A 14,858-nucleotide genomic window follows, 5' to 3' on the forward strand; every position below is an offset into this window, starting at 1 on the left:
TTAGATCAATAGAACATACAAAAAGGCACTGAAATTTCATATGAATATGATCTACTGGTGTAGTAAGCTGATGTAATATAAATCTAAATTACAGATACAAGCTATTTTGCCTTTGAGTTCTATGCAACATCACCTAACTACATGAAGAGATTATTGTAATAAGCATACAGCACCACCAACTGATACTAACATCTGCAAATGTGAAAGCTATATATATCAATCACAAACTTCACCTAACACCATTACCCATCTTGATCCATTGTACAGTTCCTATGACAGAAGCAACTCCATCCAATGAAGAAATGCAATTGGCGCGGTAGCACTGGAGGCACTTGTTCATAAAAAGATTAAGTAGAGAGAACTTCCCTTCCCCTCACTCTCGAGGCCGTGCAAGCCAGAGAGAGCTGAGGGCTCTAAGGCGGGAGAAGTAGTCATTTATTGCAAGAAGCGCACGAGCTGACTGACGGGTTGTCAATATGCGATGCATTTGTTGAAGAGTTTGTTGACGAAGATTATCAGCCTGCAAGTTCCAACAAGAGGAAGAAAATGGAAAGTGAGCATGGATTCATTTTTCAACTTTACTTATGTGTTGTTGCAGATTTGAGGAAACGTAACATGAGTAATAGGCAATGTAAATGAAACAAGATGCAGCTGAAATGTTATGAATTAAAAGTAATTCCTTTGAAGAGTTGAAACCTGAGATTTTTATTTTATTTGAAATAATTTCTTCCATTTGCAAGTGATCTCCAGTAATGAATTACAGGTTTTTCGATAATAATGATTCCAGCTCGATAGAGTGGCATACCTGGCGTAGGAAGCCTTCAAGAGTTCCAAGCTTTCCCATTGCCATGGCCATTTGACCCATATAGTTTGCGACATTCCCAGACGATCCCGACGTTGCAGGTGTGCCACTGGCCAATGTTTCAGCCAAGGATTGCTGCAATGCATCCATTCCTTGCGAGAGAGCATCTTCTGCTTGTTGTGATAATTGTTGCAGGTTACAGATGCCCATTAGCTGCTGCTCAGTCAAAGGCTCTAATTGGTTTATAAGAAGCTGCATTAACATAGATGCAATTTTAGGTGAGGATGCTATAAAAGAAACCATGCCTACATAATTAGGTGGACAGTTAAATTGACAGCAATTTAAGATAGCGGTCGCGCCCTTTAAAGATTCATCCAAACCGAAAGAAAATACGAACCCTATAGGTATTAGAAAGATTAATGGTGAGTAGTGATAACACATTACATAAAAGGACAGCATTCTTTAACTACAGGAATGATGTGCATCAACATGATATTGTGCCAAGATGCTATCAAGCCCTATTCATTGAAAACCAGAATGAAATGGTATCTGAGTCGGACCCCAGACGATGTGCCAACAAGGACGCTGGGCCCCCAAGAAGGGTAGATTGTGAGATCCCACATTGGTTAGAGAGGAGAACAAAACATTTCTTATAAAGATATGGAAACCTCTCAAACGCATTTTAAAACCTTAAGAAGCCCAAAAAGGAAAGCCCAAAAAAGACAATATTTGCTAACAGTGGGCATGGACTATTACACTAAACTTCATAGATTTGAGGACTAACATCATTGCTAACCCAATCTAAAGACAAAAATGGATTGGGCCTACAGTAAGAGGTATCACCATACGAGGACTGAGTGGAGCTCAAAGGTGAAAAAGAAGCAGACAAAAAAAGGTGAGGTGGGAGGCGGGTGAGTGAAGTTACGAGAAAGGTAACTGCAACGATGCCACCAAAGATTTAACAACCCAAGCCCACCACTAGCAGATATTGTTCTCTTTGGGCTTTCCCTTCCGAACTTTCCTTTAAGGTTTTAGCAGACAAAAAAAGGTGAGGTGGGAGGCGGGTGAGTGAAGTTACGAGAAGGTAACTGCAACAATGCCACCAAAGATGTAACAGCCCAAGGCCACCGCTAGCAGATATTGTCCTCTTTGGGCTTCTCTCAAGGTTTAAAAAATGTGTCTATTAGGGAGAGGTTTCCACACCTTTATAAAGTATGTTTCATTCTCCCCCTAACTGACGTGGGATCTCACATGAGAACTCCCTATCGAGAATGCTAATACCTTACTAACCACAACAAGGATACTAGTATTTATTTAACTCGAATTATCACAAAAGATGAACGGGGTAAATTGCAAACGATGATTAAACTCGGTGGCTGGTGGGACATGCTGAATCAGTTTTGGACTTGAGGTTCTTAAAGGCCAAACCGATCAACTGAAGCGTGGAATATAGAGTTGGGGAGCAATTAACTTTTTGTTCTTATACTCTTAGACGTACATGCACCATACAAACATTTTCTTCTCTATTTTCACATGCAAATATACAGAGAATTTCGTACCTTCAGGATCTCTGATGAACGGAAGCCACCAATCCACAGGAAACACCGCTCTGCTGGTGTCTTCCACATTCCTGACAAGATGTGGAACACATCAGCTTTGGCTGCAATGCCTTTCAACCTGAAAATATCGTCGAACTGTGTAGTCACGTTATCAACGACAGTTCGAAGTTCAGTGTCGCCCGCATGTGAATTCACTGCAGCTCTAAGCTCATTTATTAGCCTGTTATGCTCCTCTAACCAACGTGAATATTCTGCATCAAACGCTAGGGCCCCTACAAACCCCCAAAAAAAAAAGATGTGAAAAAGAATCACATGCCATAACATGCAAAGAAAAAAGCTTCATACCATTTCCACTCATTGAATGAGCTTGATCTCCAGAATTTGAAATAAATATACCCTGCACAAATTGTGACAGAGATTTATGCATCTTAACACTTTCCTATAAATTGAAAGATAATGTGCTATGATGGTCAAGCACAAAAATAAAGATAACTCGACCTGCTGGCGGGCCCGCTGGAGTTCTTGCTCAAGTTGAGTAAGCTTCAGCCTGCTACTTTCTAGCTGCTGCACATACGCCTACAAAAGTACGGAAATTCAATGCATAATACGATAAAACTCGTCGAAAATTTCTAAACAACTAAGTCAATGTCAGTTATAAAGCAGGACAGCTTTTTCAATACTAGACAGTTTATAATTTTAGAGAATTTGTGAATGAGACATAGAGAGCAATGATAATGGAAGCTTACTTTTTTCCTTAAACGACTTTTTCTAGCAGCTTCACGATTTTGGGCAAGCCTTCGTAAGCTCTGAAAAGGATGCTAAACAGCATATTAGCTGCTGCTAATATCCATCAAGATGTTCAGCTAACAATGTAAAAATATTTTAGTTTAAAACATAACCTTCTGATCAGGTGTTTTTTCTTTCGATTTGTTGCTAGAATCGTACACGACAAGTGAGTTTCCTTGATCCTTGTCAAGCTACAGAAGACAAAAGAACGTGAGGTTACGACCCAAGAATACTAAACAGAAAGATAGGCACTATTACCTGGGATATGAAAACATTCAACCACATTGATTATTGATATCAGGAAACTTGCACACATTGATTATTAAACAATGTAAACCTAATCTCATAACATACTCAAGGGACATTACCCTTTGACTTTTGTCATCTGTGTCATCCGTGGAGGTATCAGTTCTTGTGCTGACGTCGGCCATGTTAGACTCTCCCCAGTTTTCATGAGGACCACCCGACGTAGAAACCAAATTTGGATTTGATTCTTTCTGTAATGGCAATGTTTGAGAGCCCATGATAGCAGTTGGCAGATTTACATCAGTGGATGCAAGTGGCTGAATTCCATTATAGTTATGTCAGGTGGGTGTTAATGTTCATCAAATACAAGTACGAAACAAAACCAAATGAAGCTTTCTATTAAAAAAAAAATGAGAACAGGTAAAACAGTACCTTAATTAAAGAACCAAACTGGATGTTGTTGTTCAGAGTCGAACTATTTGACTTTATCTGATTATACAAAGGATCTAAGGCAAGTAAATTTGGAAAGAAAATATATCAGCAGAAGAAGAACAACAGGAAGAACAGAGAAGAGAAAAGCAGCAAGACTTTCAGAGGCTTAGATTTTATGAACCAAGAGAAAATGTAGCTCTTGCTCTTCTATAATAATACATCAGCCTACGGTTTTAAACGCGTCTACTAGGGAGAGGTTTCCACACCCTAATAAGGAATGCTTCGTTCCCCTCTCCAACCGATGTGGGATCTCACAGCCAATCAAAACATTTCTTAGCACACTAGAAACCTAGCATAGGAATTATCCAAGATAACTTTGTCAAAATCATAAGAAGTTCAGAATGCAGAGTGTGTACTCAATAATGCAACATCAAGAGTGACATGAGATGAACAGATGATTAGTGAAACTACTTTGGAAGTAAACAAATAATCGAAAGGCCTAAAACTCCATAACAAAATAAAACATTGTTGCATACTTCTAGTAAGGTCTACATTTTCTATGTGAAATCCAAGAGTTTGCTCGAGCGTTCTTAAGTCCGAAATCCGAGATGAAGGAATAGAGCTCCCCTCTGCACCCCTGAAAATCAAAGTGAAAAAAGACAATCAAAGCGTGAAAGAGAAAATTCCAACAATAATGCAAAAGATGAACAAAAGATCCTAGCAAGGAAAGGGATGCCCATGCATCCACAAACCTATAACTAAGGTCAGGAACAAAATGTTTCTTGAACTCAAGGATGTGAATTGACTAAGAAATTCTGTGTTTGAGTCATACTTGACATTCAACTAAGGATTTAACATAACAAAGTTGGAGATGCTCTATGTAACGGTCCAAGCCCACCGCTAATAGATATTGTCCTCTTTGGGCTTCCCATTTTTAAAACGCGTTGGCTAGGGAGAGGTTTCCACACTCTTATAAAGAATGTTTTGTTCTCCTCCTCAACCGATGTGGGATCTCACAATCCACTCCCCTTCAGAACCTGACGTCTTCACTAGCATTCGTTCCTTTCTACAATCGATGTGGGACCCCCCAATCGACTCCCTTCGAGGCTCAGCCTCCTCGCTGACACATCGTCCAGTGTTTCGCTCTGATACCATTCGTAACACCCCTAATTTTCTTAACCTAATTAGTGACGTAACCCATGAAAAAATTCTTCAATGTTGCTATAATCAACTCATGGAATTAAACAAAGTGCTCCCATTGAAATTAAAGCAGGTATTAATGAAGTCTTATGGTCCTATTCCCCTCCATGAATTAATAAACCATCAAGTAAGGAGTAAGTACAAGCAGAAAGACAGACTCATCAAGAAGCCAAGTACATATACTGCAAAGTTAAATTCAAACAGTGAACACTACATAGTCTAGTAATTCAAATTAAATAAGATAGAGAAAGTTACATGGAATTATTGGCTGTGGGCATCGAAGAAACGAAGCTAGGCATCCCGTTCACCTTTTTGTTTATATCGTCGGCACCAACCTTCACTGTTCTACTACCCATCAATCACCATCATCACCACCACCACCACCACCACCAGTTCAACAAAAAGAAACAGAAACCACTGAACAAGAAGAACAGGAAGAACAGGAAGAACAGGAAGAACAAGAACGAGCTCTTCAAATTCAAACAAAATAACTCAAACTCAGTTCGCTGAAACTCCTAAATCCCAAAGCCCTAATCAATTTCTCCAACCCAAATCAAAATAATCCTAACAAAAAATTAATNCGAAGAGCTCAAAACAAACAAGAACCCAGCAAAACTATGACCCGTATCGAAGTCAAAAACCTAGCGAAAACAGGAATCGCGAGATGGGAGTTCAGTTTGAGAAATGAATCGATGTCGGGAAGGTGGAAAAATCCGAGGAACAGAGGAAAGAAAACCCTACCCAGAAGGGGTGTGGAGATAAACAGCGAAACTTTTTTTGACTTTTTGATCGAAATTCTTAGGTAAAGGCATTTAAAACCATGGGGGAAAAAGAGAATTCCCTTTCTCCCACCCGCACAGAGAGAAATTTCAACAGGCCCACATTGAATTTTGAGCTTTGGAATAAACTTGTTTTAAAATCAAACTCGGCCCTGCACTTGTTGGTCTGGTCAGGTCAGGTGAGAGAGAGAGAGAGAGATAGCGTAGAAGATGCGTGACGCTTAGACCATTCCAAATTCTAACCCCTTCCTCACGTCCTTTTCCTTCAAAACCCCTTTTTATAATCATATTTCATTGATGATGCTACCACTTTCTTCCTTCTTCCATCGCTGATTGTGATTCTTGTGTAGTGGGTACACCACCGCCTTCCCCACTGCAACTCCGCCACACCCTCCACTGAATCACTTTCCCATTGCTTTATAAACCCTAAACCCTCTTTCACGATTTTCTCTTTGATTAATGATATATATTCAAATGATTGAGCTTTAAATAGGGTTCAAAGACAAGTCTACCTTAATGTGAGGACATGTTCTTGATACTCACTGCGACATAGTGTTGTCTTGTCGAGATGAGTCAGGGTAATATGCACTTCGCTAGTGATTGTTTGAGCTGAGCCTGATTTGCTCGTGTTAAGTCTCGATTTTTCAGTTCCATTTAAACGAGTAACATGGGAAGTAATGGAAATATATTTTTTTCCTTGTTAGCTGAACAAGTCCAAGGACGGAAATCTCCCATCCTCGTCTCCACCCTGCCCCACTACACTCTACATACATTAAAAAAACACGAGCAAATACTTCTACTTGATCATGTAGGTGTCTACGTGACCTATAAATAATAATAATAATAATGATTCTAAGTACAAAAATGTCTTCATGCTAATCAATAATTGGAATAGGTCATGAGGTCAATTATGGAATAATTTCCACCATAGGATAAAAGGAGTCAAATTAAGTATTTAAATAAAAGATTCTATTATAATGTTCTTCAAACTTTATATTATTTTCGTATAGTATCTTTCCATTTAATAATAATTCATTTAATTAACGAATCGAGAATAATTTTTAATCTCCAGAAAATTAGAAATATCTGTTAATTAAAAAGACAACAAACCCGTTTTACGTAACTCACGGGATTGTTGTAATAGATACATATCGCGATCACATGACGGGTCAGATCCTTCTCAAAGTTATTTTAAGTTCGAGATTGAATAAAATTTATAAAAAAAATATAATGGGTGTGATTCGAAATACAAATATGAGTTTTATTCAACAGTGATCGAGATAAAATTTAAGAACTAGATATCAAAGGTCGTAAACCGATTAAACCCTAAATTTAATAAATAAATAAAAATTAGGGTTATAAGTTTCTCGAAAATCAATTATTATTATAAAATATATATTTTATAAAGTTATTGCAATAATAACCTTAAACTAAAAGAAAACGAAGGATACCAGGATGTAGAATTACGTATATACCCTTAGTCAAAGGAAAAGTCAAAATTGGTGACGTTGTCGTCTTGGCTTGGCCTTGAAGAAAGGCTATAATTGTCAATTTCTTACCCACCCCCAATGGGCCCCACTGACCAAATAAATAAATAACTAATTAAAAAGCTTTTAAATTTTATATTTATTTTCTAGCGTTTCAATAACATCTTTAAATTAAAGAAAAAAAATTAAAAATGTTAAATGAAAATGGTTAGTATTTTATTTTTTAAGTATTTAAAAAATATCTTTTAATCTTTTAAATTTTTTCTTTAATCTTTACTTTTAAAAATAACTCAAAAATAAAAATTAAATTAGTATAAAATATTTCAATAATTTGATTTAATAAAAATAAATTAACTAATTAATTATTAATTATTAATTAGTTAATAATTGGCTAGTGTATCTTCGTGGAATAACCATAGCCAACGGTAACGAAAGAGCTTCAAACCCTTTTTTGATAGTGCACCCGACGTACAATTATTCATAACATTGTCACTAGCAAAACTAAAAACGAATCAATACATGAGTTTAACATGTACTAAGAAAATAAAACGAGAATAATCTTATTATATGTTTCACCTACTGATCTCTGGTTTACGAGCCATCTGTGAAAATGAAGAGTACGTTCCAAGCACGGCTCCAACTATGCCCACCAAAATTACCACCTTACACGAAATTACCTAATTTTCATGCAACCACACGTCACCAACTTCAATTATCGATTAAATTATCAATTTAATCTCTAAGCCCGTATTTAATAACAACGTCTAATTTAATAGCTTTAAAATTTTAAAATTTGTATTTAATAGCTAAATTAAAAAAAAAAAAAAATGCTTAGAACATAATTACCTGTAGTCTAGAAGCTTCCTTCCCCATGATCTTCAAAAAGCAGGAGGCTGGTATTATTATTGCCTGAGCCAAATGTCATTATATTTTTTAGGATATGGTATTTAAAATAATGTTTTATATGTAAATATTTATCCTTATTAATACATCACAATTTAATTTAATTAGGGGAATAATTCAAATTATTACAATTTTATTATTTATTTAATTATATATATATATATATAATTTACCCACTAATTTTAATAAATCCCTCCAAATTTATTAATTTCAATAATATTTGCATAAATTCAAGTTAAAAATAAATGGATATTTTTTTTTATATTATTTTAAATTATTTTCATCCCTAATTTTAGATTTAAATTTTTTTTCCAAAAAATGACTTACAATGAGTATGCAGAGAAGGGATCCAATTAAAGCCAACACAAGACCTGCAAAATAATAATTAATTAATTAATTTAAATACAAAAATAGAAAATAAATAAAATAAAAAAATCCAAACCATACCAAAAAATGGGAGAAGAAGAGCCACAGTAAGGGAAGAGAGAACAAGTGCAGTTCTTATAAGAATTGAACACCACAAGCTATTTGAAACTCTGGCTGGTAACCTCTCCTCTATACTCTTTGCCAATGGAGTCATCAATAGTGCATATTTGAGCCTACGTTAAGGATTCCCGATTCATTTCAAAACGATTACGATTACGTAACAGCCCAAGTTCATCACTAGCCGATATCGTTCATTTTGGCACCGTTACGTATCGCTATTAGCCTCGTGGTTTTAAAACACGTCTACTATAGAAAGGGTCTAGCCCTACTCCAACCAGTGTCTTGCACCGTCCGGTGGCGAGCTCTATTACCATTTGTAACAGACAATAGCGATAGCTGTGATTCTTTTATGGACAGGGTCTAGCCCTACTCTGACTAGTACATATAATTTATAAGATTAGAAAAGGATATTTAGTCAATGGAATGATAACCTGCGAAGAAAATGCAACACACGTCAGTTTAAACATCGAGTATGCGAATATCGATCCATTTTTAGTGATGGGTTTTCTTAATACACGTCGATCACCGTTAAGTCGAGTTAGAAACTGACCGTGGTCCACTTTGCAACATTGGAGGCAAGAGCATGTTGTGGCATGTTCAAAGTTATTTGGGACAATATAGTTTGGCCAAACATGAGGAATCCCATCACAGCAACACCTCCATATATTAGAACACAAAATACAAAGCTGCCAAATATAAACACAATTTGATGGATTAGGATCACTTTCGAACGACGATGAACGAGTTATGGACCGAGTGATATGGGATTCGTAACGCGTACGTACCACACTAAGAGAGCCTTAGTAAACTTGGTTTTATCTGCCATGGAATGGTAAAGATTTGGGAAAAGAGTATGACCAGAGAAGCAAAATCCATAAGCCCCAATGGCAAATGGAATGCCCTTCCAATTCACTACTTCACCAGCTTCAACTTCATGAAACCCTATTCCTCCAAGTGTTCCCAAATATGCTATGGTTAGGATTATCACTGTTGTTGCTACCACCCCACCAGCTGAAATATGATATACTAAACGTGTGTGATCATTTTGGGCTCGTTACTATTCTACTAGGACTCGTATAACGACTCAAACCCACTGCTAACAGATGATGTTCTCTTTGGACATTCTCTCTCGGGCTTACTCTCACAGCTTTTAAAACACGTATGCTAGGAAGAGGTTTCCACATTCTTATAAAAAATGTGGGATCTCACAATCTACCTGCTTCGGAGTCCGGAATTGATGTGGGACCCTCCAATTCATCCTCTTTCCAGACCCAGTGTGCGTGAGAGGAAGCTCGAAAGGGAAAGTCGAAAAATGACAATATCTACTAGCGGTGAACTTGGACTTTTATGACTCGGTCTCTGTAAGGGTATGAAATGTTACCGGAGAGATACGAGATCCAACGGAGATCCCTGAGGCAAACTGTGGGCAAAACAAGAAGAGCAGTAACGATTCCAAAGAGGTGGTTAGAGTCCAAGTGAAGGCCGCCCAGATTCAACCGCGCATTCGGAAATAGACTGCTAAGGTTGTCCTCTTCCAAGATTATGAACTCAATGCAGCAACACTGTAAATTTTTACTTTCTAACCCATTAGACACTTTTACCGTGTTTAAAAAATAGTGTTGAGTTTAAAATAATTTAAAAAATCCCTTTTTGTAATTTTAATAAAACCTTTAATTTTTTTAAATAAAAATAAAAATAAGAACCGAAAATAATAAAAAAAATTAATGTTTAAAAATATTTTTAAAATAAAATATTAATGCTTTTTAAAAACAATAAAATTTTAAGAATATTGAGAAACAAGAGAAGAGAGAGACTTACATATAATTCCAAATATAAAATGATCTGAAAAAAAAAAAATAATAATTAGCTAAAAGCAAAAGCAATCTTACAACTAAAACAAATAAAAAATTACTAAATTTTATGGTAAATTTTTTAATTTTGTAATAAAATTTTAATATATTAAAAAATATAAAACTTTTAATTGATTAAATAGACGTAAATAAAAAAAAATTAAAGAAGTAAAGGGGTAATTAAAGAAAAGGGGAGGGTTAAAAAGGTAAAACTGACCGATACAAAAAGACGTCCAAAAGTTCCGAAGGCAGCTTGACCCAAATCTGGAAACGTAACGATATTGATTTGGCCTCTGTTCTCAAAGCAATGTTTCATAAGCATAGCTGTGAAATAGCACATAATGGCAAACACAAGCAGCACTCCCAAGCTTCCCCATCCTCCTTCTTTGACCGTGTATGGTGTGGACAGCAGCCCTACTCCAGCCATGAAGTTCATTCCTGCCGCACCCGAACCCGAACCCGAACCCCAATCGTTTTAATAATATTCTTGAATTTCAAAACTTGACTTAAATTTTTAAGAATTAGAGGTAACTTTACCGTTAAATATGGTTTGTGTGAAGGTGCAGCCGTGAAGAGAAGATACTGATGGGGTAGACGAGAGTCCCTCGTCGTCGTAATAATTGGTTAATAATGGAGTCTTTTCATTGGAATCGACATCGTCATTGATCTCAGACTCTAACAAACTCTCGATTCCATTTTGAAAGCTTGATTTTATGATCGTTGGAATCCGTAGAATCCCGAATGTTGGTGAATTTGTTATTGCGTATGAATCGCTTGCTTCCCTACCATTTTTACATAAATGCTGATCATTATTTAAAGATTCTAAATTTAAATCTTGTGATGTCCCATATTGGTTGGGGAGGAGAACAAACCACCCTTTATAAAGGTGTGGAAACCTTCCCCTAACAGACGTGTTTTAAAGCTTTGAGAGGAAGCCTGGAAAAGTTCAAGAAGGACAATATCTGCTAACGGTGGATCTGGGTAGTTACAAATTGTATCAGAGCCAGTCACCGAACGATGTGTCAGCCTTCTCGCTGTTCCCCGAAGGGGGTAGACACGAGGCGGTGTGCCAGTAAAGACGCTGGCCCCAAAGGAGAGTGGATTTGGGGACAGTTCCACATCGATTGGATAAAGGAACAAGTGCCAGCGAAGACACTGGGTCCCGTGGATTTGGGGGCGGTTCCACATCGATTGGATAAAGGAACGAGTGCCAGAGAGGACACTGGGTCACGAAGGGGTGAATTGTGATGTCCCATATTGGTTGGGGGAGAGAACAAATCCTGGCCCCAAAGGAGAGTGGATTTGGGGACAGTTCCACATCGATTGGATAAAGGAACAAGTGCCAGCGAAGACACTGGGTCCCGTGGATTTGGGGGCGGTTCCACATCGATTGGATAAAGGAACGAGTGCCAGAGAGGACACTGGGTCCCGAAGGGGTGAATTGTGATGTCCCATATTGGTTGGGGGAGAGAACAAATCACTTTTACAAGGGTGTGGAAACCTTCTACTATCAGACTGTTTTAAAGGTTAGGGAAGCACAAAAATGACAATATGTCTAGGTGGTTGCAAGTAGTGAATTTTGAAATCAAATTATAAAAAAGACAATAAATTAATTAAAAAAAAGAGAGAGAACATTAAGCAGTTTCAAACGCACCTGAAACTTTGCGGCCATTGTTGAGAAGCGGAGGCGGAGCTGCAACCTCGACGGAGGCACCGATCAACGGCGGCGGAGGAGTTATCTCCGTCGCTGAAACTGCCGCAACTACTACCACTACTTTCCGTTCCCTTATTGTTCATCTCCATATCGTCTTCTTGATTTTCTTGGCCGCCATTGTACGGTGGCTCGAGGAAAAGCTCCGAGTCTTGGTCGCGGCGGTCCGCCATGGAAATTATTTGGAGCTTTATTAATGAATTGGTAGCTGCTTAGTTATTTTATTAGTTATTTTAATATCAACCGGACTTTCTTAAATTCCCATCTCTTTAAGGTTACGTATGGGATCCTTATTTATCTTATTATCAACATTATCCTGTTTGGACGCCCTCTTTGTCCCGTTATCTTATTTGGGTCATTTCATCGTAACTATTAGATACGTGTTTAAAATTTGTATGTTTGTCTTGAAAAATTTGACAATAGTTTATGTGACGGCTCGGTGGAGCTATTTGTTAGTTGGTTGATGTTAAAAAACTCATATTTGTCAGTCGGTGGAAATAGACTTGTAACGTCCCAGATCCACCGCTACCAGATATTGTCTTCCTTGGGCTTTCCCTTTCACGCTTCCCCTCAAGACTTTAAAATAGGTGAAGGTTTCCACACCCTTATAAATGGTGATTTGTTCTTCTCCCCAACTAATGTGGGACATCACAATCCACCCCCTTCGAGGCCTAGCGTCCTCACTGACACTCTCTTCTTCCTCCAATCAATGTGGGACTGCCCCAAATCCACCCCTTTGGGGCCAACGTCCTTACTGGCACACCGCCTCGTGTCTACCCCCTTCGAAAAACAGCGAAAAGGCTAACACATCGTCCGATGTCTGGCTCTAATACCATTTGTAACGCCCCAGATCCACCACTAGCAAATATTGTCCTCTTTGAGCTTTCACTTTGGAGCTTCCTCTTAAGCTTTAAAACGTGTCTGTTAGTGGAAGGTTTCCACCCCTTATAAAGGCTGATTTGTTCTCCCCAACCCATGTACGTATATAATAAATATAAAAAATAAAAAAATAAAAAAATAAAACATCTAGATTTGGGATACTTATCCCTTTTTCAAATGTCTTTATAATATATAATAAATGCATATCTTTAGTTATTTTTCCTTCCTTGTCGTTTAGTACACCGCGACCTTTTAAAAAGTCCTTTTTTTCTCCCATTTTTTTAGTCTTTATCTCGTAATTAAATTAATATATTTATCTACACAATAAAATAATATTTGACCATTTATTAAAATTTCTAATTTAATTTCCTCCTTTATCATTTATATCTAAAATAAAATATACGAAAAGAGAATAATTAGGATAACATTTAATTTTTTTCATGAGGTCATCGACCTTCGCCATAGTTATTGTTAAATTCATTAATACATCTGTATATTCTAAATTAAAAGCCTGTTTCGAATGCTAAGTGTTTAAGTGCAAAAAGAAAGTAGTTTTAAGTACTTAGATTAGTCGATCTAAACTGACCCTAAATTAATAACCGACAACTCTCAATAATGTAAACCTTTTTATCTTTTATGCTTTATATCTAGAGAGTGACGGTGTTTGTACCTTTTGTAAAGATAAACGATAAAGAAAATGTATAAGAAATCAACTTCGACATCATTAGCCATATAAAAAAACATGAGAATTAAGCAGGCAAATAATAAGATTAATAATAAATAATACAATATATTCAAATAGAAAACAAATATTTTTATAAGTGTCTTTCTTTTTTATAATTAATTAAGTTTTAGTTTTATAATTTTGAAAAAATGGGGTAAATCTTTTTTTTTTTTAACACAATTTTTTATAATTTCTTATAAATTTTAATGTAATTTAGTTTTAAAAATATTATTAAATGAGTCTGAATCAAACTCAACCTATGGGCTTAGCTATCGGAAGGTTGGATTTGCCCAGGCCCAAACAACATCAAGTCGGGTTGGGCCGGGTCGGCCCAGTAAAAATTGGTGCATGATTTTCTTTTATCTTTTTATAATAAAGAATATTAAATAAAAGAAAATCAAGTGCTCCCAACATTATTTAAGTTTATTCTTTAAAATTATTTCTTGAATTACTATTTATTTTTCAATATTTTTTTTTAATGGTAATTTTAATGTTCGTAATTGATGTTAGTAATAAATTATGACCGGTGAATATTTGATATTTGAATTTTTTGAAATTTTAATTATTAATGTATCACGTATATATTATTTTTATAATAAAATTGAAAAGAGAGACCTTTCAAGGGTTGAAAGGGCAACTGGATCCCAATTTGTATGGATAGGTTGGTTGGTTCTCCTCCACACCCACAATATAACATATTATACCCCACAATAATAATAAAATAAAATAAAATAACAGAATTTAATAAAATTATTTTTATTATTATTATTATGGGAAGTAATTTTAAGTTTTTTTTTTTTTAATAATGTAATTATTAAATTTTTATCTTTTGTATTTTATTTTTTAAAAATGACGCTTTTGTTTTAATATAAAATATAGATTATATGATATTTAAATAAATTAGGACAAACATTAACAAGTGATTATGTCACGTCACGTATACGATGAAGATATGATTAATGTCGTAGGAACTTTTTGAACCATGGGTAANTTGTATTTTATTTTTTAAAAATG

General features: G+C 36.1%; 2 protein-coding genes across 2 annotated transcripts; both read right to left on the minus strand.

Moving 5' to 3' along the window:
• Positions 1–11: 11 nt before the first annotated feature.
• LOC111790418 (transcription factor HBP-1b(c38)-like) lies at positions 12–6,192 on the minus strand. The gene is made up of 11 exons (XM_023671303.1): positions 5,281–6,192; positions 4,362–4,462; positions 3,826–3,899; positions 3,516–3,710; positions 3,261–3,338; positions 3,108–3,167; positions 2,860–2,937; positions 2,707–2,758; positions 2,362–2,633; positions 806–1,054; positions 12–520 (listed from the first exon to the last, which is right to left on the minus strand). The coding sequence occupies exons 1-11, from the start codon at positions 5,379–5,381 to the stop codon at positions 374–376; spliced, it is 1,407 nt and encodes a 468-aa protein (XP_023527071.1). The 5' UTR covers positions 5,382–6,192; the 3' UTR covers positions 12–373.
• A 1,594-nt stretch (positions 6,193–7,786) lies between these two features.
• LOC111790416 (amino acid transporter AVT1A-like) lies at positions 7,787–12,417 on the minus strand. The gene is made up of 12 exons (XM_023671302.1): positions 12,185–12,417; positions 11,068–11,312; positions 10,748–10,968; positions 10,499–10,522; positions 10,062–10,242; positions 9,466–9,691; positions 9,231–9,366; positions 9,092–9,111; positions 8,642–8,787; positions 8,522–8,565; positions 8,138–8,200; positions 7,787–7,968 (listed from the first exon to the last, which is right to left on the minus strand). The coding sequence occupies exons 1-12, from the start codon at positions 12,412–12,414 to the stop codon at positions 7,864–7,866; spliced, it is 1,641 nt and encodes a 546-aa protein (XP_023527070.1). The 5' UTR covers positions 12,415–12,417; the 3' UTR covers positions 7,787–7,863.
• Between the last annotated feature and the right edge of the window lie 2,441 nt (positions 12,418–14,858).

Source organism: Cucurbita pepo, chromosome LG03, assembly GCF_002806865.2.
Source record: "Cucurbita pepo subsp. pepo cultivar mu-cu-16 chromosome LG03, ASM280686v2, whole genome shotgun sequence".
Lineage (NCBI taxonomy): Eukaryota > Viridiplantae > Streptophyta > Magnoliopsida > Cucurbitales > Cucurbitaceae > Cucurbita > Cucurbita pepo.